Source organism: Lichenostomus cassidix, chromosome 19, assembly GCF_008360975.1.
Source record: "Lichenostomus cassidix isolate B80296 chromosome 19, HeHo_3.0, whole genome shotgun sequence".
Classification (NCBI taxonomy): domain Eukaryota; kingdom Metazoa; phylum Chordata; class Aves; order Passeriformes; family Meliphagidae; genus Lichenostomus; species Lichenostomus cassidix.
The window spans coordinates 5168743-5195924 of record NC_139499.1 but is presented as its reverse complement, the minus strand read 5'-3'; the positions used below and the strand labels follow the sequence as shown (position 1 = coordinate 5195924).

Here is a 27182-nt window from a genome sequence, read left to right as displayed (position 1 = left end):
TGGAGCTTCCAGGGAATGGGGAGCACTAAGGGGGTGTTTGGTGCCCAAGATGGAAACAAAATCCCTGCCCCAGCACAAGTTCAGGGCTGCAGGCACAGCCCTCCCTCTGCCATCCCTGTTCCATTGTTCTGTTTATTTTCCTGTTTCTCCAATGGCCCTGGGCCACACTTGGGCTGTCATGCAGCTCCTTGAGAGGCTTTCCAGGAAAAATGGGTGGCACCACTTGCACTGGAGTTAAACCAGGGATCACTTGAGAGATTTAGGGATTGATGGTTTCAATGTCCATGAGCTTGGCTCAATCCCGAGGCCCTTAAAGCTGTCCCTTCCTGTGTGGGATCAGTGCTGGGGAGTGGGTCAGGCTGGCTGGAGTCATGCATGACCTCAAGCAGGTGTTGGTCAGCCACAGGCTCAGGTTTTCTGTGTGGTTGTGGAGGTTGATCTTGCTTTGGTTCAGTCTACATGGAAATGTCAAGCCACTGTTTATAGCATTAAGCGTTGCTGGAGGTTTCTGGAGCCATTTCTTTATTTAATCTCTTCTTGTTTGCTGGGGTTGGATCAGGAGGAGCCTTTTGCTGTCAGCTTTGAGCACCTCTTACCTGTTTCCATCCTAGCAAGTGCTGAGCACAGAACAATAGTGAGGAGGGGGCAAGCTGAAGTAGATTTTCTTCTGAAAATACAGAGCTGTTAGTGATGTTTGAATTTATCTTTGCTCTCCTCGGTTTGGACTTGTGTACAAGGAGCTGGCATTTTCTGCAGTCACACAAACAGCAGTGTTTTAAATATCTGGGCTGGTTTGGTTCCATTTGCTGTAAACCACGCTGAGATTGTTGGTGATGAGATAATACCCAGTGCTGCTGGCAGGCTGGCTCTGAACACTGTGCAAAGCAAGCTCTGACACACACCAAGCAGCAATCTGTGTGCTCATGAGGAAAAAAAGAGCTTTATCCTGTGCTGCACTTGCAATAGGGGAGTTTGGTTGTTGACCTAAGTCAGCTCTCATTTACATCTATCAAAGCAGGTTGTAAGACACAGGCTGTGCTTGGCCCTGTCTGAGTGTTTCCAGGATTCTTCATGCTTCCAAGTGTATGATCTGAAGGGAGAAAAACAGCAAAATGTCCTGTTCTTGGGGTTTAATGACCATCTCTGAAATTCAGCGAGGTTCCTTCCTCTCTGTGTGCAGCTTTATGCAACTGGGCTGATGTTTATGGTGCTTGGGGATTTTTTTTTTTCCCCTCGATTTTCTCTCTAATCTGCTGCTCTGGCCCCAGTTAAAGCTGTATTAGAGTAGCTCAGCTGAGACGTGACCCTGGATGACAAATCCCCACATAATGCAAACAAAGAGCATCGAGGCCACGTTCAGTGCTTTTTCCATGGCACTGTGCCAAATACTCTGGTAGAGAAAAACATTTTAAGTCATCCTTTTAAGCTGGGCTCAAACCTGAAGGACTCTGTCAGCATTAACATTGCAGCTGAACACAGACTCTGATTTTAATTACAGAACAAGCCTCTGCTTTCAGGGGGGCTGTGAGATTCTTGCTGGAAAAATTGCACTGGTGTGGCTCATGTGGTTTTCCCAACCCAGCCTCTCTTTTGGAAGGAGGTTAAACTTCCTCTGCAGGAGGAATGTGTTTCCAGAGCTGTCTCCAGGCTTGGCAGGAGGAGAAAGAGGGAGAGAAATCAAACCAAACCCAGTAATTCAGCCTAATTGGATGAGGTGGTAACCAGGCTGGCACAGGGCAGGCAGTAGCTCCAGGAAACTGGGAAAAGCAACAGGTTGTTCCTCATCCAGATGTTTGGCAATTGGACAAGATTTGGAAATCTCCCAGCGCTGCCATGAGGAAGGGGTGGAAATTGGGGCTTTAACTCTCAGCTGCTGCTGGGAATTCAACTGCTGAGGTGTTAAACTGATCCAGGTGCATGGGGGGAAGGGGATTGGTGAAGGGATGAGGAAGGAAAGAGTTAAGGAAGAATAATCTGATTGCACTGCTGGGCAGTGCTGGAGTTCAAAGCTGTGCTGGTCCTTTTGCTGCTGAGCCAGCAAGACCTGCAGGGTTTAGAGGCAAGACAGGCAGCATTTAGGGAACAGATGATTTACTGCTTTGCTGGCAGCATTTAAGGTCATGGAAGGATGTGTAAGAAAAGGGGAATTGGGGGGGAAATAGAAAAAAGAGGAAAGAAATGGTAAAGCCCTTTCTGAGATGGTTTTAGGGTCATAGTTCCTATTAGCATTTATACAGACTTTCTACAAAGGCAGTAAAACTGCCCACTCCACTTGAAAGTTATTTCATGTTTGTCACAGAGCTAGCAATTACAAGAATAAAATTATGGATATCCACATATATTTGGGCAATCCCTGTATTCCAAAGTATCAGATTAGTTCTGTGGAGCAAGAGAAGTGCTGGTGAGACCACTCTCGTGGCTCTGCTGAGCACTTGCTGCTCCAACAACATTTTTCCATCCTGTCCACAAAAAAAAAAAAAAAAGCAGAGCAGCACTGAAATAATGAGCTTTGTGTGTGTGTGTGTCTCAGAGGTGGGATGTCAGATCTTGGCAGAGAAAGGTTTCAATTTCAAGCTTGAGAGAACTGAAAAGTAATGGCTTTTCTTTTCACAAAACCACTGTTTTGCTTCTCCTGGGAACAAAAGGAGGGAAAGGAGTGAAAGGCCTGGGGGTGGGTGTTGCAAGTGGGGTTAATTGTGCCTTCCATCAAGATGCAGCACAGGCAGATATCGTTAGGGGGAGATGACAGTTCCCTTTGTCTGAAACATGGACTTCTCCCTGCCAGGCGAGACACTGAATGTGCTTTTCCTTGGAAAATGGATCTGTGTATCCAGGAAAGACAGCTGCTGAGCATCCCAGCATCTGCTGATTATATGGAGTTAAAAATTGCCTTTTGCCTGTTGAGGCTGAGAATTTGGGAGGCTGGGCTGAGCACCACTGGTGTGTTTTTACCAAGCCCTTGAAATCCCTGGCTTTGCCAAGTGCTACGAGCAGCAGGTGCAGGATGAAGATTGGGGAACTCATGCCTGTGGATGGGAAGCTTTTGCTTCCTCCCTTTTCCCTCACCAACCGTCCTTGCTCTCAGAGTTCCTGCCTCACACACTGGGTGTTGCCACCAAACTGCATTTGGAGCTGACTTGTGCTTTTTTTATTCTCCTTATTCTCAGGTGTTTTAAGGAGCTGGAACCATGACGGACTCCAAATACTTCACGACCAATAAAAAAGGTTGGTGGTGAGCTGGTGCAGTGGTTTGGAGGTGGTGGGTGGCTATTTTTACACAGCTTTTTTAACTGCATGCAGGAGAACTTGTGCTTTTCTGGTAGCTCTGTCCCTGTTTCTCTTCTTAATCATCCAGGGAGAAACTTCCAAAGTAGGTCACATGGTGACAAAAGACAAAACTGGTGTATTATACAGTTTTACGATGCACAAAATGACCCAAATTGCTGCTTTTTCAAGGTTCAGAAAGCAAAATAGTGGGATTTGAGTGCAGATCTGGTCACAGACAAAGTTTTAGTTATGGGCTAACAAGTGCCAGACTAAGGATGGTTGTTAAGTTGGGCATCACAGGATTAAGCTGATTGTGAGGAATTTAATATATTAGATATATACATCAAGCAAACAGAATAGATTTTCCTATTGCCATTTCCTTCAAAGCTGCAGGTGCTCTGTTTGACTTTCCTGTGCCTTTACTGCAGGTGTGGTGGTCACCTCACCTCAGGACAAACTGCTGCTCTTAAAAATTAGAAGCCTGGAAAGAATCTTTGGAGTTACTTTATCCATTCAGCTGTTTCAGAGCAGGGCTTGTTTTGCTGAGATCGTCCCAGGCAGATTTTCTAACCTGTTCTTGAACACAGCACTGTTGCTGAGTGCAATTTAAGCCTGATCATTCTCCAGCAGATGTGGAAAATGGTTTGCATTAACTTCTTTGCAAAATGGCTGAGTGCTTCCTCTGAATGTTTGTCAGTGAGAAAAACCCCACTGCTGATCTATTTATGTGTCATTAAGCTTCCCAATGAGCTCATAAACGAATCTAATGCAGTTGACATCTTTCTAAAGAGCAGCTCTGGAAGTTCAGTCCTAAAGGCAGGTTTTTGGGCTGGGCTGTGTGAGAGCTGGAGCTGGCTCAGCTCTGCTCCAGGGCACGAGCTCTGGGTGAGTAATGCCAGGCTCTTCCTCAGGCAGGAGGGATGACGAGTGGTCTCTGCACTGCAGCAGCTTCTGTTCTTTTTTGGAGTCCCTGGTAGTCTCTCTGTGTCAGGTTTTAATTAGTGCTGCTGCTCTGACCAAGTGTAGGAATTGAAAGTTGGTGCTGGAATTTTGTCAGGAATGTCCTGATGTTTGTAACTCGTGCTCAGCCTGTGCCTCCCAGTGGGAATGCTGCTGGCTGTCCTTTCTGAGGAAAGCTGTCTGTTGGGAGCATTATCCTTCTCATACCACTGGCTGTGTCTGGAGCAGGCCTGATAAACAGCCTTTTGCACATGTTGCTTTATTTTATAAAGTTGCTTTGCCACTTTGGTGACCCAGCCTGAACTGACTTTCCACACAGTAATATCTGGAAGAATAAATTATGGAAAAAGCTCCTTTGGGAACCTTGAAATCCAGGCAAGTTGTGTTACATGCAGTTTTTGTTAGTGGTAGCTCTTTCTAGCTTTTTTCCACTGGACTAAACACATACTTTCCTGTTCCAGCCACTGTGTACCACAGCACTTGGGCTCCACTCCAGCTTTCTCAGGGAGCAGGCAGCGATGAGCAAAACTTAAAAAGTCTGGGCAAAATTCCTGGCTTCGTTTGTTTCTTGCAGGCACGAATCTGGCATCTCCAAGTATCTTTTCATCCTGGTTATGTAATGGTTGCCTCAGAGAAACAGACACTCCAGGGATGTGATTTGGTGTCCTGGAAGTGGGAGAGCTGCCACACACAGTGTGGTTCTTGTTCATGGCATTTTCCTCTGCAAGGTGTAGCTATTATCAGTCCCTTACTGTTGCAGCTTTGCTTCTCATTCAGCCATGTTTTCCATAAGGTCTGACAGCTTCCATGTGATGCTGGATCAGTCTTGTGGAGATAACAGGCCAAGGAAGTAAAAAGTCACTCCTAGCTATCCCTAAAGCAAGACCCTTTTCTTCTGACAGGCTCAGTCTGTTTTCTTGTCTTCTTCCAGGAGAGATTTTTGAACTGAAGGCTGAACTCAACAATGAAAAGAAAGAGAAAAGGAAAGAAGCTGTAAAGAAGGTGATTGCAGCCATGACTGTGGGGAAGGATGTCAGGTAAAATCAACTTGTAACTTTAACAGCTGAGATTGTCCTGGGACTCAGGTGTGGTGACACATGTCTGTGGAGCAGCTCTGAGTTTGGCACCTTGGTGAGGCTGGCTGCGTCCTTGCCTGTGCTCTGCCTGAGTCACAGGTTTTCTCAAGCTCCTTCCTGTCACTGAAAGCAAGAGAAACAACTGTTTTCAGTGTGGGTTTAGCTCAGTGCCAAGAGTCCTTTTTTCTAAAAACGTATCCAGAGTTCAACCATTTTGTTTGTCACTTTAGATGATGTTTTCTACTGTCTCCTGTCCTGGGTTTTAGTGTTACAAAGGTAATTCCAAGTTTTTCTTAGCCCTATCTGGCATAGCATAAATTTAAGCTGCATTTTAAGATGGGTGATTTTTAAATTGAACCTGTGTTTTGCTGCAGCTAAAGGGCACCAGCATTTACCTTCTGCATCACTGTCCCCAGTTCTGTTTTCTGTCTTTGAGACAGCCAGAAAAACCTGTTTGAGTGAATGCTTTCTCCCTTCCAGCTTCTCCTGTTTCTGGAGCCTAGCAGAGAGTCACAGTAATTCTGGATTCATGGCAGTGTGGTCTGTTGCCACGGAAATCAATAGAAGGTTGCAAATTTAGCATCATGACTTCATCATAGAATGAAGGAACATGTAAACTGGCAGGGAAAGAAAAACTAATCTTTTTTGCTAGCAGCACTTACCCTTCACCTTTAGATCTCCACAGCAAACCTGGGAGCTGCAGGATCTTTGTGTAACTTCCTGTGCTATTCTGCAGTGCTGTTTACAGATGGCTGCTTGACATTTGAGTGAAACTCAGCCTGTCAGTGTTTAAGCTTCTAATCACTGTGGACTTTACTAGTCTGAAATTTGGCAGGTTCTTCATAAGTGTCCTGCATGACTAAAACATTTTAAAGCAACGTTTTTTCTCTTGTGGGTTCATTTCCAGGCCTGGTGCAGTAAAATTTTCTTGTTTGGTGAACTCCCCAGTTAAAACACATTGAGGAAATTGCATTAGGAAATTGCATAGAAATTTTGCATTTTCTCTTCCTATGTTAAAGCTATAAAAGAGATTAAATGATTATTATGATTATTATAAAAGCCACTGCAAACTGCTTTGAAAGGGAAGGTGACCTTTCATTAAACAGCAGGGTGCTTAAAGTGGAACTCCAGTTTTTCTGGCTTCCTTGATATTATTACCATCCCCTTTGCATGCCATGCAATATCACTTTTTTTATCTTGTGGGTGGGAGTGTGAATGTCTCTGCAGAGGGCTCTGGACAGGCTGGATCCATGGGCTGAGGCTCAGTGATATGAGGTTCTGCACTTGGGTTACAGCAACCCATGGAACACTCCAGGCATGAGGAAGAGCAGCTGGAAAGCTGGCAAAGGACTTAGGGGTGGTCAGCTGTGGCTGAACATGAGCTGGTGTGTGCCCAGATGGCCAAGAAAGCCAATGGCACCTGGTCTGAGTGAGGAATAGTGTGGCCAGCAGGACCAGGGCAGTGATTGTCCTCCTGTGCTGGGCACTGCTGAGGCCACACCTTGAATTGTTGGGTCAGTTTGGGGCTCCTCACTGCAAGGAAGACATTTTGAGGCTGGAGCACATCTGGAAAAGGGAATGGAGCTGGGGAAGGGTCTGGAGCACAAGTCTGATGAGAAGCAGCTGGAGGGGCTCAGCCTGGAGAAAAGGAGGCTCAGGGAGGGACTTTCTCACTCTCTGAACTCCCTGACAGGAGGGTGTAGGTGGGGATCAGTCTCTTCTCCCAAGTAACAAGTTCCAGGATGAGAGGAAATAACTTCAAGTTGTGCCAGGGAGGTTCAGGTGGCATTGTAACATGTTGGCTGCCCAGCAATAATAGAGTCAACATCCCTGGAAGAGGTTTAGAAGGTGTGAAGATGTGGCACTTGGAGACATGGTTGTGGCAGTGCTGGGGGACCTGCTGGTCTCTCCGAACCGAAACAATTCTCTCATTCTATCCTTGCTTATCCTTGTGTTGTCTGTCCAGCTCTCTGTTCCCTGACGTTGTGAACTGCATGCAGACAGACAACCTGGAGCTGAAGAAGCTGGTCTACCTGTACCTGATGAACTATGCCAAAAGCCAGCCAGACATGGCCATCATGGCTGTCAACAGCTTCGTGAAGGTAACCTGCTCCCCTGGCACAGCAGGAAAGGGAACAGCACAGTGGCTGCCAGCACATCTGCTTTGTCCATCAGTCTTTGGGAGCTTTATCTCTGCTTTTGGGCTGGGCTCCTAGAGGAGGGTGCTGAATCCACTAGATCTGGGTCCTTTCTCTCACTTGTTTCCTTGCCCTATTGTAGAGGAGATGACTTAAGCACTCCTGTAAATGGCTGTGAGAGAGCTTACTCCAAGGAAAGCTGCTTTTATTGTTTTACCAACTCCTGGTATTGGGAAAACAGCTTTTATCTGTTTCATCTTCCAGCCTTTGTAGTATCTGAGACATGGATATCAAACTTCCTGTTTGAATGTTTCAGCTGTGCTCTGTGTGGACAAGCTTTATCTCTGGTGGAACTGAAAGACAGTTCCCTGGAAAAACAACAGCCTGATTGCTGTGTTGCCTTTAGTTCTGTTGTCAGGTTGCCTCTCCTTATCTAGGAAATGTTATTTCAGGCCCATGTTATACAAGATAAACCCAGTGTTTAGAAGTTTCAGACTCCTTGTAGAGTGTTGTAAAATTTGAGACACTGGGGAATGGGATTGAGTTTCAAGTTTCTGTTGGGGTTCTTGAGGCAGAAAGAGGTAAGAAGGCCTAGGCTGAAAGCAGGTGTGCTCTTCTGGCTGGAGAGGATGTCCCTGTCTTCTTCTGTGGAGGAAGTCTTCTATTGTCTTGTCTTTAAAGTGTAATTCTGTTAAAATGGACTAACAAAATGATGATTTCCATCTCATGCTTTTCCCTGCAATGACAAATCTGGTGTCCCTGCTGGCAAGCTGAGGGACAGGTGTTAGTAAAGAGCAAGTGTTGGCACTGGTCTGAGCTAACTCAGCACTTCCCACTTCAAGGTGTGGAATGCACTGGTAGGATGTGTCACTTTTGCTTTAAAAGTGGTTTTTCAGCTGTAAGAAATGTTAGCAGTGAAAGGTAAATGTTTTATGGGTCATTCTGTAGCTATCCTTTTATAGGCTGATCTTGGAGGAGCTTAGAGATGTGGATGGATTGGATGTATGGAAAATCACGTAGGCCTGAAGTAGGAAATGTTGTGTTGATGTCTGCTTTTTCTTTTTCCTCTTCAGAAAAGCACCTCTAGAGTAGCCTTTGCTTAGTGCTTCATATGTTGTAACTTCAGAGATGTTTTTATTTGGCCTTTAAAAAATAGGCCTTGATGACTATTGCACTATGTTTCTTCTCATTATATCTCTTGCTCCTTTAAACCAGGAAGGCTGGAAATCAGTAAATTACTTTGTCTGAGGCTTGTCTGTGGTTAGATTTTGGGTGCTGAGAGCTGCCTCTCCATCTGCTGGATCATGTTGAAAGCAGCTTTGCTTGGCAGAACGAAGGGACACCAAGATCACAGTTCTACAGGATGGAAACATCTCGAGAGAGTGTAAAATGTTTCTGTGAAGCACCAAGTGCCCTTTTATCCCTGATCTGCAATAACTGCCTGCCTCTTAGCGTGCAGTCAGAGAATCCTTTTTAAGCAAGACCAGCCTGCTTCTGCCTGCAGAGAATCAGTGGCTGGGGGTGCAGAGGTGTTGATTTTCTCTTGCAGGACTGCGAAGACCCCAACCCTCTGATCCGCGCCCTGGCCGTGCGCACCATGGGATGCATCCGGGTGGATAAAATCACCGAGTACCTGTGCGAGCCTCTCCGCAAGTGTCTCAAGGATGAGGACCCCTATGTGAGGAAAACTGCAGCTGTCTGTGTGGCCAAGCTGCACGACATCAATGCCCAGATGGTGGAGGATCAAGGATTCCTGGATTCCCTGCGTGACCTGATTGCAGACTCCAATCCCATGGTAATGCATTCCCAGCTCCTTGCTTGATTTTTTTTAATGGTCACTAAAAGATTTTTTTCACTGCAGCTGCTGCACTGGGATGAATGTGGTGGTTAGAGAACACTTGTTGCCTCAGCAAATAGGAAATACTTTCTGTTGTTTGGACTATTTGGGCTTTTGCCTGTTCTGCTTGTCTTGAGTGCTGCAAAAGTGTAACTTCTTGGCCAGATGAGTCAGAAAACCAAGAAATATGTGATGCTGCTCCCTTGGTGACAGCTTGTAGTTCTTGGTTTCCTCCAGGCTTTGGCTCTTCTTGGAATAAGAGTTTGGATGAATTCATTTGCTAATGCAGATAAATCCACTAGCTTGTAATGAGTGGAGAAAATCAATGCTAATGTTTTTAATAAAGTTAAATGAGTCCTCAGAGCAGAGGTAGAGATCATGACCAAGAATTTCACAGAAGTAAATTACCTACTAAATCAGCATTTAATTATGCTTGATGAAGGGTCCACTTCCAAGCCAGGTGTCTCCTGCTATTATTTTGTGTCTGAAAGGTGGTGGCCAAGGAATTGAAGTGCCACTGCATCATCCTTTAATTCAACATTGTTTCCTGTTTCCTGCTGGAATCCAGGGAGCATACCAATATCATCCTGATGCTTAGCAGAGAAGAAAACTTGTTTAACTCAAAGTTTAAAGATGTGACTGCTATTTTTTTAGCTCTTCTAGAGGATGGACTCTGGTTAAAGACATAATCTCACATTATTAGGGCAGGTCTAACATCTCTTTCTGTGCTGCATGAGTCAAACTACAGAATTTCTGTCCTGCTGTAGCTGTCTTTGGGCACCTCAGATAAACCCAGTGCTGATGATAAGGTACAATCCCCTCTAGGAGGAGAGTGAAGGCTGCTGATTGCTCTTTGTGAGACTTTCTAGAGACAGTAAAACTCGAGATGTCTGAGTGGTGGTGTCTCTCAGGAGATACAGCCACCTCTTTTCTCTGATATCCAGCTCTTTTACAAGTTGTTCTTTTTATCTGCCTCCCTGATGTTTTTTTCTCATGCCAGGTTGCTCTGTGAATATTGATGACTACTTGAAGATGCTTTCTTTGTCTGGGCAACTCTGAGGCATATAGAGAACCACCTGCTGTTTCAATTCAATGTGGAGAGTGTGCCTTGCTCCTCTGAAAGTACTTTTTGGGCTGCTTTAGTTCCACTTCAGTGCTAGCCCTGGTGTTCAGCAGCTCCCAGGCAGCAGTGGAGGTCAGGGGTAGAACCTCCTCTTCCCCCAGCCTTGGTTCCAACTCTAATTTTGTTCTGATTGCAGCCACATAAATATGAGCTGAAGAGCTCTGGCTGGAAAGATGAGGTACTTTGAGAGAAATAATAAGGTTTTGCTTGCCCTTTCTGTTTGTTGATCTCTAAGGAACTCAGTGGTTTGGTAAATGAACTGTTGGCTGATAGGAGAGCACAGATATGTATTTAAAAAGTGCATTAACTTAATATTGACTTAAATGAATAGAGAGAAAGGGAAAAATATCAAAGGGCAGTGTATGCTCCACTTGCTAAATAAACCTTTAAAAGTAGCACAGAGCTTCCTAATAAAAATCAGGGAAACTAATGAGCTCCTTGGTGGTAATGAGGGTGGGCTGGGACAGCTCTCCTGAAGCTGTGCAGGGTCACAGCACCTGCTTCGTGTTGTACTCACCTGCTCTCCTCAAAACTGAGCATTCACAGCAGGAAAATGCAATTTGGAGGAGTGATGGTGATGAAGGAGAGGCCTGGGGTGTGTTTGCAGATGGAGAGGCTTTGAGAGAATCATGTAGCTGTGTTCTACAGGTTACCCAGGTTTTACTGTAGATGTGGCATTGTATTTTTGCTTTTTAACAGAGCTTGGGGAGAGATTTTATCAAAGGCTTGAGGCTCTTAGAGCTGCTGATTTAATACAATATTTAATCTGGTTACAATTTCAGTAGAAAAAGCCATTCCTTTTAGTTGGATTGATCCCTTTGGTCTTCTTAGAAATTCATGCCTTTGTGGCACAGTGGTTCCCTCAAAAGTACAGGAACTCTCCACCCCTCATTAAGGTTCATCTTCCTGGTCAAACCATCCACCTCATTGCTGCTTTCTCCATGTGAAACTCCAGTGAGGTTCCTGACCTTGAACTGTGCTTGCCAGATAAGTTATATTTGTGTGCAAGTTGATATGTTATTTTTCCTTGGAATGCAGTCCTGCCTGGAAGGTTTTTTTTCAATAAAATGTGTGTATCAGTATTGGCTATCAAAAGAAAGATTGCTGGAAGGAATGGTACAGATGGATTTATTCTTATGGCCTATTCCTCTGTAAATGGTGCATCTCAATCATTGCAACCTGTTATCCAAGCTCATTCATATTTATATTATAAATGTTTCTCCTCTTTTGATGGCTTGTGGAAATGGGCAACATTAGATACTTAATGAAGCAGAATTTTTTAGATGGGAAATCCACACTTGTTCTCTCTTCTGAGAAATGAGGATTTGGAGCAGGAGCTAAAAAAGGCTGCAGCTGAAAAATAGTCTTCAAGAGGGGTTTTATTATGGTTTTGTAATTGGTTGCCTCTAGCACATGAGCAAGCTCTAAGCACTTTAGCTGGGTGCTTGGTAGAGTAACATCTCCATCTGTGGCTCACTAATTGCCTCCTAATTGTGCACAGATCAGGGTGCAGATTTCTCTGGGCTCAGATCACCTTCATCATAAGGATGTCTGACTAAGTTGGAGGTGACCTTGTCAGAAACGTTTTGGGTTTGGTATTTTTTTTCCTGTATTTTTGGACTAATGGCATGACTGTGTTAATAAACCAGCACTAATTGGGGTTGTTCAGGGCAGTGCAGTGCTGTAGATGCACAGCCAAAGTTCTTCCCCCTTTATCTGGGTTTTTTTGTTGTCAGGATGTAGCCTTAGTTCATATAAAGTAATATTTTGTGCAGGTGCAGCTCCTGGGTGAATTAATTCAAACATCTAATTGCATATATATTGACATGGATGTATCTGGTGAGGTACCAGGTGGGCTGGTGGCTTTTGACATAACAGCAGAGTTATCTGAGATGTTTCATGCAGGCCATGGGCCAAAATCTCCTACAAGGGCATGGTTCAGTTGCACTGCAGAAGTTTGATTGTCAAGGAGTCTTTAATCTCATTTTACAGATGGGTGCTGGCTTTGGCCTGTGCTGGTGGCTGCCCTTTGTCAGTTGGGATCCTGCTGAAGAGGATCCTTCCATAGAGGGAGCTCTCATTGCTTCCCAGAGCTGCCTTAAGGCAAATCCTTCTTTTTTGCCCTGCATTTCTGCACATGAAGCTCAGCAGAAGCAGATCTGGAGGAATATGAAGCTGGGGCCTGGCTGCCTTGGGCAGCTGGATTTGCTCAGTCCCCAGGACTTTTCTTGCTGGTAATAATGCAACTCAGAAGCATGTCCTCCCCTAATCCTCATGTTCTAACAAAAATGTGATTCCAAAATAAGACTTTTGTGCAGTCCAGGTTACTGCAGAACACTGTTAACACCCAGCACCAGCAGTGAGGGGAGAGAGGTAGGAGTGTTTCACACCTATTGGTGGCCAGAGGCTCTCTGAAGTCTTGGATTTTAATTTTTTTTTAACTTTTTTCCTGATGCTGTCTTGTTCTGGCCTTTGTGAATCACATCCAAGGACTGCTCCTCCGTGGAGCATTGGAAGTGCTGAGGCCAGGAGAGGGAGAGCAGACCACGAGATGGCAGCAGCTTAAAGCAGAACCAAAGCTGACTATCTTTAGACACTTTATTTTGTAACTACTTCCCTCCTGGTTTTTATCCCTGCGCTTGGTTTTCTTCAGGAATGTAAATATTAGCAGAAAAACATGAGAGGAAATCCATCTAAAGCCTTACTGGTCTTTTAATATTTGAATACAACAACCTTTCTCTCCAAATATTTTCAATCCTTGACCTTCTAAGGTAACTTTTAACCCATGGAATAGATTCCTTGCCAATCCATCTGCTACCACATGGCTTAAGTTTACTGATGTCACCTTCTCCCTGTCATTTTCTAGGTTCTGTTCAGTTCTTAATTCCTTCCTGTGGCATTTCTTCTTCCTCATGCTGGATTCAGGCTTTTTCAGGTGTTGCTGTTCTGCCTCTGTGTTTTTGTGGGCTGTACAGACTTATGTCCAATAACATGCCATGTTTTACACCCTCTACATCACAATTTATTGGGAGAAACACTGTTGTGACTCAGCACGAGGTAACCTGAGATCACATAAGCTGATTAGTAAATGTATCAAGCATGTGGAGTATAATTAAACCCTCTTATTCCTGGGAGTTTTTTTGCCTTTAGCATCAACCACACTAAGAAGGGAATGTGAGATCTGACAGCTGGAGGTGGTGAGGTGCACCTTGATCTAATCTGAATTCTCTGCAGCAGTATTGAGTTTCCACAGCTCACAGATGAGACTAAAAACCTGTAGATAGAAATCTCAGTGTTTTCCTGTGTCTCCTGCTGTGGATGAAGGTTCCTCCTCTGCCAGAACTTCAGTGTGTGTGTGTGGGATTTTCCTGGATGACCCTATGGAGGAAGATGATCTTCCTTTTATTTTTCCTGCAAGCTGGCCAGCAGAATGTCTTTGAGACGATGTCCTGAGGAATGAACCTGTTTAGAAACAGAAGGAGCTTTTGTCTCCTGGGCCTATCCTCTGCAGGAATTTCATCCCTCTCTGTGTACTAAAGCTGGGAAAAGAGCCCCTTGCTGAGAAACTGGTGATCCCCTGAGTCCCAAAAGGACTTTGTGGGAGGCAGTCAGGGATGTGGGAATTGTCTCATACAACAGGGAGTGGAACAACACCCTGGGCACAGCAGATCACTTGTTCCTCGTGGGGACTCTCCCAGCTGTGTGTTTTCCCTCTGCAGCTGGTGTTTTTTCTAGTGGGAGGAGTGAGCTGTCACTGCTGGATGAATTCATGATTCCTGCTCATGGAGGTAGTGAGGACTTGAAAATTCACATCCCAGGATGGAGCTGAATATTGCTGGGAGCTCTGCACCATCTCATCAGCCTGGAGCTGCTCCAGGATGACTTCTGTCCCTCTGGACAAAACATATCCCTCTTCTTTTGAAGGTGTTGCACATACAGGCTGAATCTTGAAGTCCTCCAGCCATGTTTGATTTGGTCCTGTGTGTGGTTTGGGGCTTTTTTTATAATGTTTGTGCTGAGAGTGGAGATAATATTTCCTCCTGGGAAACACTTGATGGCATTTGTGGGTGGAATTTCTCTTACCCGGTGATGGATATGTTGCAGTGAATGAGAACGTTGCTTGGGGCTGTTGAAGAGTGGTGGTGTCACTTTGGAGCTCTCTAATGGATCTCTCTGCTGTTTACATGAGGCTACCAGGGAGGAAAAGCAACACTTCTGGTAAAACTCTGCAGCCAAAAGCAGCAACGAGCTGGAAAAGAGATAGGGAGAAGCTATGGAGGAGCCTGTCAAAACTGCATTAATGTGTGGTGGGATGCTCGAGAGGGGAAATGTGGGAGATTGCCAGGGAGTGCAGAAACCAGCTGTGTCTGCTGCAGCAGGCAGCAGCAAAGACTTAAAGTAGGGAAAAAGGGAGAGCTGCCACCTGGGATTTGTGGCACAGCTGCTGGTTTGCCACTCTGACCCCCCCTTATTCTGCTGGTGAAATTCAGTTTTAGCTTCAGAATGAGCTCCTGCAACATTTTCACCAGAGGAAGGCTGGAATCTGACTTACTGAGTGGGTATTTTCTTCTCCAGGTTGTCATCATGAACAGATCTGAAGGAATTTCAAGCCTGTGTGTGGGATTTGGTTTTTTTGGTTGGTTGGTTTGAGTGTGAGGGATACAGGTCTTGAGCATCTTCCATCAAAGCTGTGCTTTTCCCTGTGTTTTCAGTACTGGCAGTGAGTTTGATAATTTGTGAATTTCTGTGGCTCCAGAGTTTGTCTTCACAGACCCCCTCGTTTATAAAGCTTAATTGACAAATTCATCCATCAGAGAGCTGTCTCCTTCCAATTACAGCCACCAGTATGTGCCTAATTTCCAAAGCATTAGTCTTGCTGAACAGATCATTCCAGGGTCTCTAACATCAATCAGCGTGCTGAGAATTTTGTTGACATGTGTCTACACGTTATTTTCCATTGGAACAGACACTTCTGGCTATTGACAAGCACCATTTGTCAGATAATGCTGTGCTTGTGATGTTTTGTAACTCTGTGCCTCCCTTTTTAGGGCTCTGTGAGGAATTTGGTGCTTAGCTGGTGCTTTTTTCTCAGAGCAGAGATAACCAGTTTGCCACTGGATGGTGCCAGCGAGAACCTCTGCAAGGAAAATTGCAAAAAATTAAGCAAAACCATTCTGATGTGTGTGGTAGGTGCTGGGATCAGAGCACAGTGATTTCTGGAAGGAGGATAAGGAGTTGCAGACCCTCTGTGTCTTCCTATGGAGTTTAATTTCTGACACTGGGGGCTCAGCTGTGCCAAGGAGAAGCCCCTTGTGATGGAGCCATCCCTGAGCAGCTTCTTGCCCACCTACCACAAGAGTTTCAACAGTTGGGGGAAGCATGTTTTCCTGCCTTACAGCTCACACATCCTGATTTTTGCAAGGATATGAGAGCAGGAGTGATGTTCTAGTCTGCCACAAAGTGCCATTTCTCTGCAGGGAAGTGCAAAAACCAGTTAGGGCAAGCATGCTGTGGGAAGTATAACACTTCCCTTCCATTGCCACCTCCATAAAAATTCAGCCCACTTGCAAAAGCAAGCCAGGAGGTCTTCCCCACCCAGGCAGTTCTGGGGATGTGATCTGGAACTGCAATGTGTGAGTCTCCCAGAGCTTTAATTTATATCTGTACATACAAACAGGCATTGACAGAGTGAGAGGCTCATAAGGGCTCTCTGCCCTGCATGGCTGAGCCATTTTATAGAATCATTGAATCACAGAAGGGTTTGGGTTGGAAAGGATCTTAAAGCTCATCCAGTTCCACACCCTGCCAGGGGCAGGGACACCTTCCACTATCCCAGGTTGCTCCAAGCCCCAGTCAATATTTCCAGGAATGAGGCAGCCACAGCTTCTCTGAGCAACCTGTACCAGAGCCTCACCACTCTCACAGGGAACAATTTCTTCCATAAAGTAACAAATTTTAATAGTTCCTGGGCTGTTTCTAGAGTAGCAAAATAAGGAGGGCTTGGAGATAAAAGGAACAATGTGGAGACCACCTGTTAGGAACCTTCTGGGCACACAGCGTGGTCACAGAAATGTGAAATACCCATCCATGGATCCTCTGAATATCCATCTGGGAGGCTGTGCTTAGTGGCACAGATGTACCCTGCAAGCCCAGACTGCTCTTTGAAATTCAGCACCTCTCCATTCTCGGAAACATCATGTGGTGCCTGGCTCCCTTGAGGGCAGGAGCCTCCACCTGTGGAGGGAACACTGCCTTCCCTCAGCATCTTCTCCCAGCCCCTTCATTTTTCCTCCTTTTCTTCATTTCCCCTTCGTTTTAACGGCATGGCAAGCCAGAGGTTCCTGTTTCAAGCAGCAGAATGTTGTATTTCATTAACTCCATTACACACTTGGTTTCATTTCCAATTAGCCTGGGATGCTAGGAAAATAATCTGATTGCTTCGACTGCTTGGCGTTCTGGATGTGCCGAGCTTCCCTCCTGTCCCCCCAGCCCCTGCAAAGCTTTTCCACGTGGGCTGCCAGTCAGACACGCAGGTTTTCACCCACCCACCCTTCCCTCCTTGCTGCTGTGTTTTCTACCATTTGCTCTGAGCTAAAGGTTTGAGCTGCCAGAAGGAATCGCTTGGAAATCAGTGCTGCTACCTCTGCAGCTTCCCGCGAGGTCGGATCTGGTCTCTCTCTGTGGCTGCAGAGGGAGTTTGTCTGGAGGTGGATTTAAAAATGTTGGGTTCTCGTTAAAGCTGGAATGTAGCTCGAAGTGTAGAGGTTTGGGGTTGGTTTTTTTGTTGTTTTTTTTTTTTTTTTAATAAGAGCCTGGGAGATTTTAGTTATCCTTATCCAAATGATGCTTCTCCAAGAGGCTAAATTTATTGGGAAATTCCAGCCAAAAGCAGGTTTATTGTCATTCGGCTCGTCTGTGCTCCAAAGGGATGTTGCTGTGGCTGCCTTTGAATAATGTCATAATGTACCCAGGGTGAACTGATTTACATCAGCGAGCCAGGGACCTGTTATTGTTATTAATTGTTATTAATTCTTCAATCTGCTCTGCATTTTTATTTTTTAGGGGATGTTTAGGCAGATCCTTTTGGTAGCTCTTGGCTTAAAGTTGTTATTCTTAATTGTGAGTCAAATGAGGTATTTTGCAGTGGAGTTAAATTAGAATTTTAAGCTTTAAGAGCTTTTTCCTGTTCATTAGTTGTTTGGGCTCACATATTTGTGGCTACTGGGCTGACCTCAGTTTCTTCATTACTTTTGAGAACTGAAGATTACACCAGCTCTTAGTGTCCTTTTAGTCTGCTTCTTCCAATCTATGGGATAAATTATACAACTCCTGGTTGGTTTATCATCAAAATAAACTTTGTGTGTGTTTTGAAAAGCAGAGAATACTTTGTTTGCTAAAGAAACTTGGGGCTTTTTTTCCCATCAGCGTATGAAACTTGTCCAGTTCAGTGGAGGACCTTGTCCTATACCACTTGTAAAGTTTTACCTTACTTTTTTAAATGTCCCCCAGCAATTCCATCATCACTGCTATTCATTTTCAACAGAACATAACCAACCTGTTGTGTAACTCATCCCTTTGTTCTTGCTGTTTGATGCAGTTGGACTTCATCATGTTGTGTTGCTGTGTTAAGGAAGAAGTGTCAACCCAGCTGAAGACTTAAAGTTCAGCTTTGATGCTGTAGATTTTCTGTGGCCAAAAACCATCTTTCTAAATATTTCCAGTGCCACTTCCATGACTGCCAAAGTACACACTGGATTAGCAGGTGATGTAATACCGGAATTGGTGTTGAATGGTTTTTTATGGACTTTTTTCCATTCCTGAGTGATAACTCTTAGTGAGCAATGGCTCTTTGACCCAACCTCTCACTTGGTGGGAGCTGTTGGCAGAGTTGTGGGATGGAATTGAGCCATGCTGGCTTGTGCTGCTGCCTGTTCCCATTCCCAACCGAGCCAGTGGCAGTGCCAGGGAAGAGGTGAGCGTGTGTTCTCCAACCAGTGTTTGTGTTGGACTGCTTCCTGAGAGCTGTTTGCCTTTCAGCTGTGCTGTGGCTGTGTGAAAAGCCTTGAAGATGCTAATTGTTTCTCTTGGCATGCCACAACACCATAACACATCAATATGTTCAGTGCAAATAGCCAGCAAGTCCTTTTTTAATAAATTTTGCCTAAAGTTTGAATCTATTCCCCATCCCTTCCTTTATACCCTTTTTGCTTCATTTATCTCCTTGTCACCAAGCTGACAGCAGCACTGTGGTGCTGAGGTGGGAGGTGAGGAGCAGATTTAATTGTGGACTGAAAACCTGCTCCTCTGGCAGGACTGAGCTTCCACCAGATGTTTCACAATCCCTTCCAGTCCTTTTTCTAGCACCCAAGGAGACCACAGCCCACGTTCCTAAATCCATCTTGCCTTCTGCCACTTCCTCATGGATGCCTTTAGTAGAATTTTGGGTGGATTGCCATGTGGTGTCCCATTCTCAGCTTTGATTTGGACACTTGCATTGTTGCTGACACGTTTATACCTTACAAAAGGACCCAGAAGATCCTGAGATTAAAACCTCATTCCCAGTCAGGTCTCTGGGTTGGAGCTGCTGTTCTCCACCCATGGGAGCAGCATTTCTGTGCATCCTTTGTCCATGGAAAACACAGGGATAGAATCCATGGATCCTGCAAGGAAGGAACCATAACTGCAGCTGCTTCGACTTGTACTTGCCCCAGGGTTTAGAGTACCCTGGAAGTGTCCAAAAACATCTAAATGTGGCACCTGGGGACATGGTTTAGTGGTGGGCTTGGCAGTACTGGGTTAATGGATGGATCTAGTTATCTTGCAGGTCTTCTCCAGTCTCGGTTCTGTTCTATAATTCTATTTTAATTACTGCTTTATCAATTACTGCAACAAATGTAGTGCCTTGCAGTGAGTCCATTTGCCAGAGCTCAGCCCTGCCCCTTACTACAACTGACAGGTCCCTTTCTCTGATGCCTTAGCTCTGTAAACTTTTTGGTTAATTCAAAATCTTTTTCCAAAGTAGCTTCATTTTCTAAGTGCTTTTTCATGAGGATTTTGATCTTTTCAGTTGCTTTTATGATTTGTCTTCACCTGTAAACTTCCAAAATACAATGATATTAAAAGTCTTTTACTTAATTTTTATGCTGTGTCACATTAACCATTCAGGAGTTAGGCAAATTAAATAATGAGAATAAGCAGCCTATCTTAGTAAGTTCCTCATTAAAACAGTACAAGAAGACAGCAGCAGTGACTGCTAATGATTTTGGTGACAGAAGGCTCATTCAACTAATGAAATTCATAAAATCTTGGATCAAAATCCTATCTCTGACCTCTAGGTGTGAAATGCAAAACAATCAACATTACTGTGCCTGTGCAATGACTTTGGAATATATTGGTTTAATGACAAGCAGGGATGGCAACAACGCAGGGAAAGTTCTGGTCATGCTGTTCTTGTTTTCATTGTTCTGCATCAAAAGCATCTTTAGTCATCCAGACAATCAGATGATTTTAGATAAGATGTTTCTTTGCCTTAATCTCATAGAAAATAACACCATAAATCTTCATTTGAGCAGGTATTTACTGGGAGTTGGGCTGGACATGATGTACATTGTAAAATGTCCTGAAAATGCCTTTTCATCAGGGATTTTAGTTTTGTGTGTCGAACTCAGCTTTAAATCCCTTTTCCTGTTAGTTAAACAAATAAGATTTTAGTCTTATCTTCAAAATATCTATTTTTGTCTCTATATTCTGCAACTCTTCTATTTTAAAAAATCTTCCCATGGAGTCTGTTGGAATAACTGTTGAATTTGAGCATGGAACTAAGAATTACAAATTTGCACTGCACTCCCACTTCTCCTTCTCGTCAAGCTGGACCCTGGACCTCCTCTCTGTGCTTCCTTTCATCTGTGCTTAGAAAAGAGAAGACCTTATATAGTCCTAAATGCAGCAAGAATATTTTCAGGGATGAGTTCTGCTGGAGTGCTTGCTTTCCCATGGCTCCATAAAGCTAAAGGATGTTATGGAGGCTGTTGGAAATTGAAATATGTGTTATTAAAAATGTAACAGGAGTAGTCCATTTTAGGGAAATTGTTTGTTTGCTCTCAATACCGTGTGACCTGCCAGTGCTGCTGCAGAGCTGGAGGCTGCCAGGCACCTGCCAGCTCATTTCTGGATCACTGTTAAGCCATGGGGCTGCCAAGGGGAAACTGGGCAAGGGCAGCACATTCCTGAATAAGTAGGCTAGTTGGAGGTTTGGGGACTTTGACTGTTAGCTGAGCATCTCCTGGAACTAGGGGAGGACCCAGGGGTGATGGTGTTCCCTGTGATGCCAACTCCAGCTCCTTCCAGAGCAAAGTCTCTTGTCATGTCCTGGATTCCTCACAGTGAAGCTTGGGGCTCCCCTGCTTGCTTGTGAGGTTGCACTGCATCCTGGAAGGCTCAGGTAACTGCTGTGGCACCTGGTGGATCTCCAGTTTGCTTCCCATGTGTACCAGCCCCAGGTCAATCCCTGCCCAGCCTCTCCTGCTCTGCTAACAAGGAACTCCTCCTGTCTCTTCTCCCAGGTGGTAGCGAACGCCGTGGCTGCCCTGTCAGAGATCAGTGAGTCCCATCCCAACAGCAACCTGCTGGACCTGAACCCTCAGAACATCAACAAGCTGCTGACAGCCCTCAATGAGTGCACAGAGTGGGGGCAGATCTTCATCCTGGACTGTCTGTCCAACTACAACCCCAAGGATGACCGGGAAGCTCAGAGGTGTGGTGGCTTTTTGGTGGCATTTAGGGGTTGCTGGGGGTGTTAGAGCTCTGAAAGGGTTTCTGATAACAGGGCATTGTGGCAGCACACATAAGACTTGATAAAATAGATTTAAAAGCAAAGCTACTTTTGGTACTTTGGGCTGATGCTGGAAACCTGCCCCTTCCCTCTGCAGAATCATTTTCTCTCTTTATCTTTTAAATTTTTTTTTTCTATCTAAAAGGCTGGTTCTTGTGGGAACTAGCACTACTAAGAAGGGATCAGCCCAAGACCAAACCTGTAACAGTAGAAGCACTGTTTGCAGGATTTTCTGGTTTAAAGCAGAACTTTCATATCCGGTTTTGCTGCTTTGAGAGGCAAGAAGCCTTTATAGGTTTGTGGGTTTCCAAAGTACTACGGGTCTGAGACTGGAATACTTTTTTCCAACTGAAAACTAGTCTGTGGTATGATAGAAGTGAAAATAAAGGTAAGAAATTATTTTTCTTGTTGCTCCAAATTCACCCTTGTGCTTTTACCTTTAGCTGCAATCACAAAACCTAAATAGAAAGAGTTTAGGGTTTGGGTAATGGAGTGTTAGTTTGTGCGCTTCAAGCCTCTTCCTCATCTGTCTCCAAAATCACAAAAAGGCAGATTGTTTTCCCAAGAAAACAAGGAAGCAGCAAAAAAAGTAGAAAAATATTTAATGTAGATGATGTGGGGATGGAAGAGGACAAAGGGTCGCAAGCCCACATACAAAATCCAGGACAGGCCACATTGAATTTAATGGGTTTCTTCATTGACTCTTTTTCTGAGACACAAAATTCACTGTTTCTAAGAAGCCTGCCAGTAGTCTTGCTGATTTTTTTTTCCCACCACCTTCCCCCTTGTGTTCTGTCTCAGTGCCAGAAACAGCTCTTAATGAGTGCTAGAAACCTGCAGAGATCTCTAGGATGTGAGGCTGGTGTTATCCCAGCTCTGGCAGAGGGACCACTGCTCTGAACAGATGTGAACATGTCCCAGTTCCTCAGCTGCAGTTCCTCTCAAGAGTGTGCATCAAATTGCATGGGCAGGAGCTACTTTGGCTCCTTTGTGTGGAGTTTTATCTCCTGGAGCTTGCCTTATTTCAGACAGCACTGGGAAGGGCTGCTGTCATTCCCCTGTGCATGGGGAAACTGAGGCACAGAGGGATGAAGCAGCTTGAACATGCAGGTGACCTTGGGCACTTGGACTTGGATTTCTCTGCTCTTCACTGAGCTGTGCTGCTTCCCTTCCAGAATGGCTGAAAGCAAATCTTTCAGGGAAAGAAACTTCAGGAGGCACAGATGGGAATAAGATTGTTCTGGGTTAGCAATATGCAGGAGGGAGTGGGAAGAAACTTGACAGATGCTGTAAGAAAGACCATATGAACCCAAACTTCCTTTCCTTTTGGGATGGGCTGTTTAGGATGCTGTTTGATTACAGGATCCATTATGGCAAGTGGTGAAGCTGAGATTTGGGAGGATATTTAGGTCACTCTTGTGTATTCAGAGAAACAGAAATCTTTTTTCTGCTGAAATGACAGCAACCCCCCAAGCTAGCCAGAAGCATGTATCACCTCAGAATGATTATATGGAGGCTAAAGTGTTTTTCCGGTAGCTGTTTTTGTGAAAGTTATGTTTGTAAGTGACAGACAAGATCACACAAATAGAGAATACCACCAGGAAAAGGCAGGAAGCGTGGAATTGTTCCTGAGCTGACTGTGACAGGAGAGAAACCTGAAGAAGTGAGAGAAGTCCCTGTTTGCTTCCTGCTGCATTCAGGAAAACAGGACTTTGCCCGTTCATTGTGAGCAAAACCAAATCAAAGCGGCGTCTGAGAAGCTGTCTTCAGCCACGTGCAATCTCCTAAATTTAAATTTGACCTATTTGATGTTGTGAAATCCATTTGAACCCTTTCTGGTGCCTCTGTCCCCAGCATCTGTGAGCGGGTGACCCCCCGGCTGTCTCACGCCAACTCAGCCGTGGTGCTGTCAGCAGTGAAGGTCCTGATGAAGTTCCTGGAGCTCCTTCCCAAGGACTCTGACTATTACAACATGCTGCTGAAGAAACTTGCCCCTCCACTGGTGACCCTGCTGTCTGGAGAGCCTGAAGTTCAGTATGTTGCCCTGAGGAACATCAACCTGATTGTGCAGAAAAGGTAAAGGCTCAGGGGGTGTTATTCCTGCGTTGTTAAAAGCCATGTGGTTATCTCAGACCTCCAGATATGGCCACATGCACAGAATTTCTTTTAATCCAGGCTCAGATCCCTTGAGAGACAGATTAAACAGTCTCATGACTCTGCTGGCCTGGATTGATTTCCTTTACAGCATACTTGAGATACCAGTTTCATGCAGTATTTCTTTACCTGAGCAGTCAGAATTGCCCTCTATAAATCAAAATGGCAAACAGGAACAGTTCATAGTGACCTGCAGGATCTCAATATTGCCTGTGTTGTTCTGTGCAGCACAGAACCAAGCTGGTGACATTCTGGTGTACAGTGGGTTGGTTTTTTCCCACCAGTTTGCTCCCACATTTGTGTTTTATTGCTTCTGTTCCTTGCTGGAAAGGTGAGATAGCTAGGATAGCACTTTGTGATTATATTCAGGGCACAGTTACTGTGCGTCTTGCATCGTGCAAGTGAAAGTGGAAATGAATTTGTAGGTTTTACATTGAGATAAGGACGTTATTCTTTCACTGAAAACACTGCTGTTCACTGCCTGTAATGTTAGTTCAGCAGCTCAAATAGAGGAAGCAGAGATGTGGCCATAGAAAGAATTGAATTCTGCATTTTTTTTTAAATCTAAATCTTTTTATCCAGACTCCTTTCTCCAGATTGTTGATTGTTTGCATGTCCTGGGCATTAAAACACAGACTCATAGAATGTTTTGGGTTGTAGGAGATGTTAAAGATCATCCAGTTCCAACCTTCCCTGCAGGTTTCACCTTCCAGGTTACTCAGAGCTCTGCCCAGCCTGGTCTTGAACACTTCCAGGGATGGGGAATCAGGGCAAAATGATACATTCTGTTTCTCAGTGAATGTTTGGATGGATTTCTAAAGAAAAGATTCATTTTTTTCACAATAGTTTGGGTTTTTAACCACTTTTGAGTGACACAACGTTGTGTTCCCTGCAGGCCTGAAATCCTGAAGCAGGAGATCAAAGTGTTCTTTGTGAAGTACAACGACCCCATCTATGTCAAACTGGAGAAACTGGACATCATGATCCGCCTGGCTTCCCAAGCAAACATTGCCCAGGTCAGCTGAGGCACTCCTGCTGTGCTCTGGGAGGGGAAAACCCTCTCTTGTTCCTCCTGTGAGGTTGTTTGCAGCTACTCCTCGAGTTATCCTGGCTTTCAGGCATCACTGTGCAGTGCTCTGTGCAGTTATTTAATGAGAGGTGTTGGAGTTTCCCCCATCATTTAAATGTTAATAGCAAGGCATGGCTTGCATCGTGATGGTGAGGTGGATCTTGTTTCACAGATGACAATTCCAGGAGGAGAACTCGAGGCTCCTGTCAGATGAGTCACTGCCAGTGCTGAGGTTGGAATGAGAGGCTTGTTTCAAGTGAGAGGGGTGTGCCTGGAAGGGAGGAATTCAGAAAGGCCAAACATTATTGAAGTGTGAATTTCAAGTTAGTAAAATTGTTAAACGCTTGCACAGGCGCTCTTCAGAGCTAAAAAAATCTTGCTTTTGCTTAACTTGCTTGCAGAGTGGAAATAGCACAAAGCTGAAGCTCGACTGAATTGAGGTTTGCTTTACAGTGTAGATTCTTCTTGTATTTGATGTTGGTTTAATGCAGATTCCTTCCTTGTTCTTGAGTGCATCCCTGGCCATGAGCCCTCACACTAATGCAGAATGATTAATGCCTCTGGTTAGTGCTATTATTGTCTTATCCTAATTGTCACAGAGCAATTGCATTTAATGTGACATTTTGGAGCAGCTCTCCTCAGCTTTCTCCTGATGTTTTTTGGAGCTGAGCAAGGTAATTCATACCCTTTTATGTGCTTGGGGCATGGAAAATATTTAGAAAATCAGTTTCTATGAGAATATATTCAGAATCTACTCTTTACTCTTGCTAGATTCCACACCAATTTGAATTTATAATGTTCCAATAATACGGGCTGTTTGCATGAAAGGCAGTAGTGTCTGGAGGGCAGTCTGAGATCTGCAGACTAATGAATGAATCTCCTCCTGGTTCTGAGCAGACATTCATAAAACAACACAAGCTTTAGCAGGGATGTGTCCTGGAATGAGACCTGAGGGCAGCATCCCCACCCACATCCTCCTGTGCTGCCTGTGGAGATTCTCCATCTCCATTCTGGACCAAGGCACCAGGATGGTTCCAGCCCAGGGTTTGGGCAGTATTTGGGAAGCATCAGGGGCTGAAGCTTGGTGCTCCAAGCACTGTGCAGCATTGATCATCCAAGGAAATAATAAAACTTCAAAACACAGATGTCCTGTCTCCTCCTTGCAGATTTATCTGTCTGCAGTCTGGCCCTTCATGGCCTCTTTATCTTGTCATTCTTCTGAGCAATTTGCTTCGATGAGAGATTTTTCAAAGAGCTGTCTGGCTTTGTGCTGCTCCCCTCTCCCTCTCCATCCATTTGTGACATCACTGTTAAATCCCTGATGTCATGTTTGGCATGAGAAACTGAAATAAATTGAGCTTTTGAGGGAATATAAATTACATATGGTCTTTTCTTAAAATAATTTTTGGTAAGCTAAGTGATTTAAGACAAAGCTTTTTAGTTAAAGGTCTGGAAGATCCCAGCAGGTCCTGGGTTTAGCCCTTCATCGGTTTCCATTAGCAAAAACATTGAGACAAAAGAATAAATCTTCGTTTTATGAGGGGAAGTATCTTCACTCCGTTATTAATCTGTTCCAGGGTGTCCTCAGATCTCCTCTGCATCTTCCATTTGGATTCACTAGGGATCCAAAGGTTCATCTCAGCACAGAAAAAGCAAGATCAAAAATGGTTGTTGCCGAGAGCTTTGCACACAGCGAATGTATTTTCAGTGTAGGAAGGAACAGAAACCTTTAAGTTTGGCAGGGCTGGTTTTTTTTTTTTTTTCCCAGTTCTTGTTCAGAGGAATTAGAAAATAATCAAGACCAAGGCACAGCCTACAACAGTAGTTTGGATTACTCACCAAGGGTAACTCACACCAGTTTGGGTTACGCACCAGTGGGTTTCGGAGGTCGAGGCTGGTGGCAGAGTTTGCCTGGATGTGTATGGTAGAACATTCTGCTGGTGTTGTGGTGTCCAAGCAGCATCAGCTGTGAGGGTGGGCTGTTCTCTGAGTGTCCCCAGGGGCTGACAGTGGCACTGTGTCCCCACAGGTCCTGGCAGAGCTCAAGGAATATGCCACCGAGGTGGACGTGGACTTCGTGCGCAAGGCAGTGCGAGCCATCGGCCGCTGTGCCATCAAGGTGGAGGCAAGTATCTGATCCTGCAGCTTCTCTGGGGTTCTCTGCCTTCAGAAGCAATGCTGGGCTTTGCCACCTCATCTCCATGTTGCTGGAATTTCAGTGTTGGCCATCAAGTGGCCTGGAGACATCATGGGTAGAGCATCACTGAACAGGGTGTGAGCTGTGAGGACATCACAGGAGGGTGGGGTGCTCCTCCCATCCTGCAGGCAGAGCAAGGCAGATAATTCATCCTTGATGGAATTTTCCTGCACTGGCTTTACTGGAACAATGACCACTTTTCCATCCCACTCCTTTAATAGCTGTGGCCTGACCTTTTGATGGGGGAAGAAGAGATTGTATAGAGAAACTCAGTATTATGAAGCATTTTGTGTCATCCCTCCCCTCCGTTTCAGCAGAACAGAACACACAGGCAGAGAATTGCAGAGATTTGGGGCACTTAAATGCAATTTATACAAAGAGAGTGACTCTACTTACGTAGATCTGTGTAACTTGCAGCTTCATTTGGAGTGTGCTCTCTTTTACCTCAGTGCTTATGCAAACAAGTTCCCAGGAACCTCTGCAGTTATCCAAAACAAGTCTGAAATGCCCTCTGCCAGTTGAACATCCAC

General features: G+C 44.8%; 1 protein-coding gene across 4 annotated transcripts in view; it reads left to right on the top strand.

Moving 5' to 3' along the window:
- AP2B1 (adaptor related protein complex 2 subunit beta 1) overlaps nucleotides 1-27182 on the top strand; it is a 77004-nt gene that overhangs the window by 1084 nt on the left and 48738 nt on the right. For all 4 annotated transcript variants that reach the window (XM_085078114.1, XM_085078111.1, XM_085078112.1 and 1 more), the window contains exons 2-9: nucleotides 3168-3225; nucleotides 5159-5264; nucleotides 7270-7405; nucleotides 8991-9236; nucleotides 20964-21154; nucleotides 23087-23308; nucleotides 24282-24402; nucleotides 26485-26580. In XM_085078114.1, coding sequence (XP_084934240.1) covers nucleotides 3189-3225; nucleotides 5159-5264; nucleotides 7270-7405; nucleotides 8991-9236; nucleotides 20964-21154; nucleotides 23087-23308; nucleotides 24282-24402; nucleotides 26485-26580 — 1155 coding nt within the window. In that variant the 5' untranslated portion in view covers nucleotides 3168-3188. The remainder of the gene's footprint in view (nucleotides 1-3167; nucleotides 3226-5158; nucleotides 5265-7269; nucleotides 7406-8990; nucleotides 9237-20963; nucleotides 21155-23086; nucleotides 23309-24281; nucleotides 24403-26484; nucleotides 26581-27182) is intronic.